Raw genomic sequence first — 5,011 nt, 5'->3', positions numbered from 1 at the left:
CAGGTGTGTGCTCATTTGCAAAAGGAGACGGAGTAAAAGGCAGGTCGGTGACCGAAAAACACACGCGCTCTCTCCCTCTCTCTCGTCTTCTTCCTCCTCCTCTGCCTCCCACTTCATCTCCCAAACCCTAACCCTAATCTCCCCCAATTCCAACCCAAAATCATGCGTCAAGGAAGCGATTACAGCTCCCAATACTACCCCTACCACCATCCAACCCCTCTCCCGAGCCCTAACCCTAATCCTCCCTCAAACCCCACCGAATTCGCCCCTTCCAATCTGATCCAGCCTCCCTTCGCTTCCGCCCCTCCTTATTCCCAGCATCCCCCATCGGAGTTCCCCTCCTCTACTTATTCCTCTTATCCCCAGAATCCCGATCCTGTCCCCAATCTCCCCCCTTCAGCTCCCTCTTACGCTCAACCCCAATTCCCCCAATCTCAGCCCTCTTTCAATCCTCAGGAACCGGCGCCAGCGCCTTACCCCCATCTTCAGCAGCCCTCACCAGCCCGCCTCAGGCTACGCCCCGCTGCCAAACCCTAACCCTAATCCACCGTCGTACCCTCCATATGAGAACCCTTATGGGAATCCTGCGAGGTTTGATCAGGGTAGTGGCTATCTCAATGATAGTTCTACCGCTAGGTACGGGTTTGTCCCTGAGACTGGTGGCGATGGGTTTGGGGATGGGGTTTATGCTTACAGTGGGGGGAAGGAGGAGCCTTATGGTGCTAGAGGGACCGGAGGGTTTAGTAGGTTGTCTTCTTCTTCGTCGGGTTCTGGGTTGAGGTTTGACGACTATGGGAGGTCTCTTGGATCCGGGCCCACGTCTGGTGCGAAGGAACAGGCGAAGATTGTGAGGGCGGTGCCGAAGATGGATAGTCAGCAGGATGTGAAGCATGGGGTGCAGAAGTTCAGGGTGAAGCTGCTGCCTGAAGGGACAAGCATTACTACCACAGACGTCCTCTGCCAGGTTTGGTATAAACTCAAATTATTATCTTGCGAGTTCAACTGGAACCATAAATTTGGCTTTGATTAGTTTCGAGAAGAAAGATCAAATTTTGAATTCACCGAGGCAGTTAAATAAATGTCTTATCCTGTTAAAGTGTAAAGTCCTCATTTTGGTTTGCTTTTCTGCAAGTATATTTTGATTGTTGATTCATTTCTAACTATATTACTCAAGGTTACAGAAAGCTCTAGGCGGCCTAGGTGCGGCCTAGGTGTTCGACCCGATGCCTAGCTCCTAGGCAGGAGCCTGGGCAATTTTCCTATTTTTATTTTTTTAATTACAATAATTAATAGTAAATGCTTATATTATAGAAAGCTTAGGCGTCGGACTGAAGCCTAGGCAGATTTCTTTCATCGTTAAGTGGTAGGGGAGGAGATTTTACTCAAAGTCGGAGGAGTTAGAGGTGTTCATAGTTGGAAGCTGGAAGAGTTTGGAGGGGTTGGAGGACATGAAGACTGCAACGGAATAAATCATGATCAAAGCCTAAAGAATGCAGTCCATGTAAGCAGCCCATGCTTTCCTAGGCGCTCCCAAAAACCACGTGCCAACGTAAGAACCACCTCGGTGCTAGGCGCTAAGCAGCCGGCCTAGGTACCGCCTAGGCCTAGGAGGACGCCTAGGCATAGGCGGGCTAGGCGGAGGCTTTTTAAAACATTGATATTACTTATATGTATGTCTTAATGAAACATGTGACCTATCTTTCCCTTGATTATCCCTATAAATACCTAAACTTTCTTAATTACTTTCACATTGGATTTAAATTTTGAACTTTTCAATATTGATCATGGCACCAAATTACCATCTGCTAAATCACTTTTCATGCTTCCTCAACTTGCTAATACTTTTACAGATACCCAGGAACTCAATCATAAACCTACAAACATTCAGTACCTCATACAACGAACAGTCCTGATTTGGGAACTGGTTGCAAACCACCAAGCAGTGCTCCACGTGTCTGTGAAGTGGTATTCCATATGTACGCACATCATGCGTGTGCATGTGGGTAACTAATATGGATGAAATAGAATTTCAAAGTACTCACGTTACTAGATTTTAACTGGTGACACTTAGAAGGGCAAAACTTTGCTGACTATTGAATATTGGCATAGACTGTAAAATACAACTGAAGTGGAGGATGATGCAATAATTTCACAATGCAAACAACTTGATTGATTAGTTCTCACTTGGAGTTTTGTTGTATGCACTCCATATGGTTTATGAATCAGTCTTCTCTCTTTCTTGCCAAGTGCCAACTTCTCCAACAACTTATTGCTTCATCCAGCAGCCAGATTACCCTTATAATTTCCTTTAACTTAAAGCTGTTGCTCTTTCTCCCTCCCTACTAACCCATATCCAGATGCTATTCTTATGGATTCCAAAATGATATCATGCTAGGTTCTAGGGCTTTTAAGTGACAATTCTGTAGGTAGATATAGATTCAAGAAAACTTTGGGGTCAGTGCAGACTCCAATGATGGGAAACAAGTGGGATTATGCTTTTGATTAGCAGATGTTGAACACGTGGTAGTTTTGGAACTGAGGTTTCGTGACTGGCTTATTTGAATTTCCTTCTCGGTTGAAATTTGATCATTATGGAAGTTCTGTGTTTTCATCTTCAGTGGGAAGGTTGGCCAATGGTTGTGCCTATATTATATCACCATGTGGAGGTGTAATTCCTAGTTCAAATTGTTGTTGGAATGGATACAAACGTACAAGGGAAAACTGGTATTTTCTATCATTTATTTCGTAACTCTAAATATTCTAATTCTTAATTGATATGGCATGGCATTGAGATTCTATATGTTCATGTTATCTTGATGCCAGTTTTATGTTGTGTTTGGATGGAGGGCAGAGGATGGAAGGGGAAGGGAAATATGAATTTAACCTTGTTTGGGAGTTCCATTCGGAGGGTAGAGGAGGGAACTTAGAGAAAATTTGCACTAAAATCTTATCCCCCAAATTGAAGAGTAAAGGAGAGGAAGGCAAGAGAAGTTTAGCCTTCCTTCCCTCCCCTTAGTGATCTCCCAAATAGGCCATTAAGGTTCATTCAACTTTAGCTCGTCCTAAAGATTCTGATAATTTTGTTATAAATGGTTTGAATTTCCTGCAACTGGTACTTGCATTATCAAGAGTTGATTAGTCAAGATGGCTTATTAAGCTGGGTGAAATAGTTTTTGATATAGGCTTAAGTGAAATGTCTGCCATGTTGTACATGGCAATGTACACCTACCAACCAACTAGCCTTTGAGATGTTGCATTGTAAACAAAGCTAAACTTTCTTTAAATCTTGTCCCCCCACCCTTGGTATTACTATGATTTAGGAATATTTATTTTTCCTAGGTGCTTAAATTGATTATAAAATTTGTATCAAATGGAACATTTAAGTACATATTCTATCGAAGCTGTCACTGAATCCATGATGTCGGGGATCAAGTAAGAAAATCTTGATTTTTTAGCAAAGTTAAAAGTCAAAAGTATGTTGGAACTTTGCTGTTCAAAGTTATGAATAACTGAAAACATAGTCTCCGAGTGGCTAGGTTAGAGGAAAAGGCTAAAAAGGTATTTCAGATCAGTTTTGCAACCTGAGGTATATTTAGCCAGAAACATAGCCAATGCGTATACGTAGTCACCCTGATATTGCAAAGGACCTTTCTGTGGCTATATCAAAATTGCATTAATATGAGTTCTGTATGGAGTTATTGTTTTGTCCCTTGGTAGAAAGTTTAGTTATAACATGATGTAGCTTTGGTGACCCTCTGTGGAATTGAATGATCTAGTGATGTATATCTTTGCCATTGGGTACTGAATATGGGATTCTGAAAAAATGTGGATTTGGTGACAGTGCATAGTGCATACTAGAATTCATGAAGATCATCATCATCAAGGTTTAAGTATATACCAATATTGACATGTAACGACTGCATCAGATTTTAAGTATAGTGGTTTGATCCAATTTAGAGTACCAGATACTTAACTGCCACTGCAGGAGGAAATCTTAGATTTAAAGTAACAAAGGTTGATATGATAAAATTATATATGGGAGAAATAAGAATTGAATCATTGAATAAAAATTTTAACTAGATTGACATATTACATATACTGATACTTTGGGTCCAAACTATCGGAACTGAGATTTTAAATCCAGTGAATCATGCTGTAGAAATCCGCTAATAATCTCTGAAATTTAACAAGTTATAGAGGACAGTGGATCATTTTATTCTCAGACATTTCAATAATTGGATCCCTGTTTTGTATGCCATGTTGTCCATGGACAACTTTACAGTTTGCATTTGCAAATACCCAGTCATAGTCAAAATTATTATTGAACAATAAACAAAGACAGTGCCTATTTCCTATTATCCTCATGATCCACTCTCGTTAATTGGAAGAGTACCAGATACTTAACTGCCACTGCAGGAGGAAATCTTAGATTTAAAGTAACAAAGGTTGATATGATAAAATTATATATGGGAGAAATAAGAATTGAATCATTGAATAAAATTTTTAACTAGATTGACATATTACATATACTGATACTTTGGGTCCAAACTATCGGAACTGAGATTTTAAATCCAGTGAATCATGCTGTAGAAATCCGCTAATAATCTCTGAAATTTAACAAGTTATAGAGGACAGTGGATCATTTTATTCTCAGACATTTTAATAATTGGATCCCTGTTTTGTATGCCATGTTGTCCATGGACAACTTTACAGTTTGCATTTGCAAATACCCAGTCATAGTCAAAATTATTATTGAACAATAAACAAAGACAGTGCCTATTTCCTATTATCCTCATGATCCACTCTTGTTAATTGGAAGATATACTTTCAACATCAATAATAGAGCACGATTTAGTTTGGTTTAGAATATCTCAGATACTCAGAATATTAGAAGTACCATTTGCATGGTAGGCATGGGACTCAAAGTCTATAATTGGGCAATATACTATACGCAGTACTTAACTAAAATAGATTCCAAACATGTGCTGGTGAAATTGCCTCTTGTAAAAAT

General features: G+C 40.1%; 1 protein-coding gene across 1 annotated transcript in view; it reads left to right on the top strand.

Annotated features, from left to right (window-relative positions):
* The window catches only part of LOC109831494 (protein FREE1), a 17,532-nt gene continuing 12,521 nt past the window's right edge, over nucleotides 1–5,011 (top strand). The window contains 2 exon segments of the mRNA XM_020398828.1: nucleotides 1–495; nucleotides 497–964. Coding sequence (XP_020254417.1) covers nucleotides 163–495; nucleotides 497–964 — 801 coding nt within the window. The 5' untranslated portion in view covers nucleotides 1–162.

This window comes from Asparagus officinalis, chromosome 2 (assembly GCF_001876935.1).
Source record: "Asparagus officinalis chromosome 2, Aspof.V1, whole genome shotgun sequence".
NCBI lineage: Eukaryota > Viridiplantae > Streptophyta > Magnoliopsida > Asparagales > Asparagaceae > Asparagus > Asparagus officinalis.
The sequence above is the reverse complement of the archived record's forward strand: the minus strand, read 5'-3'. Positions and strand labels throughout refer to the sequence as shown.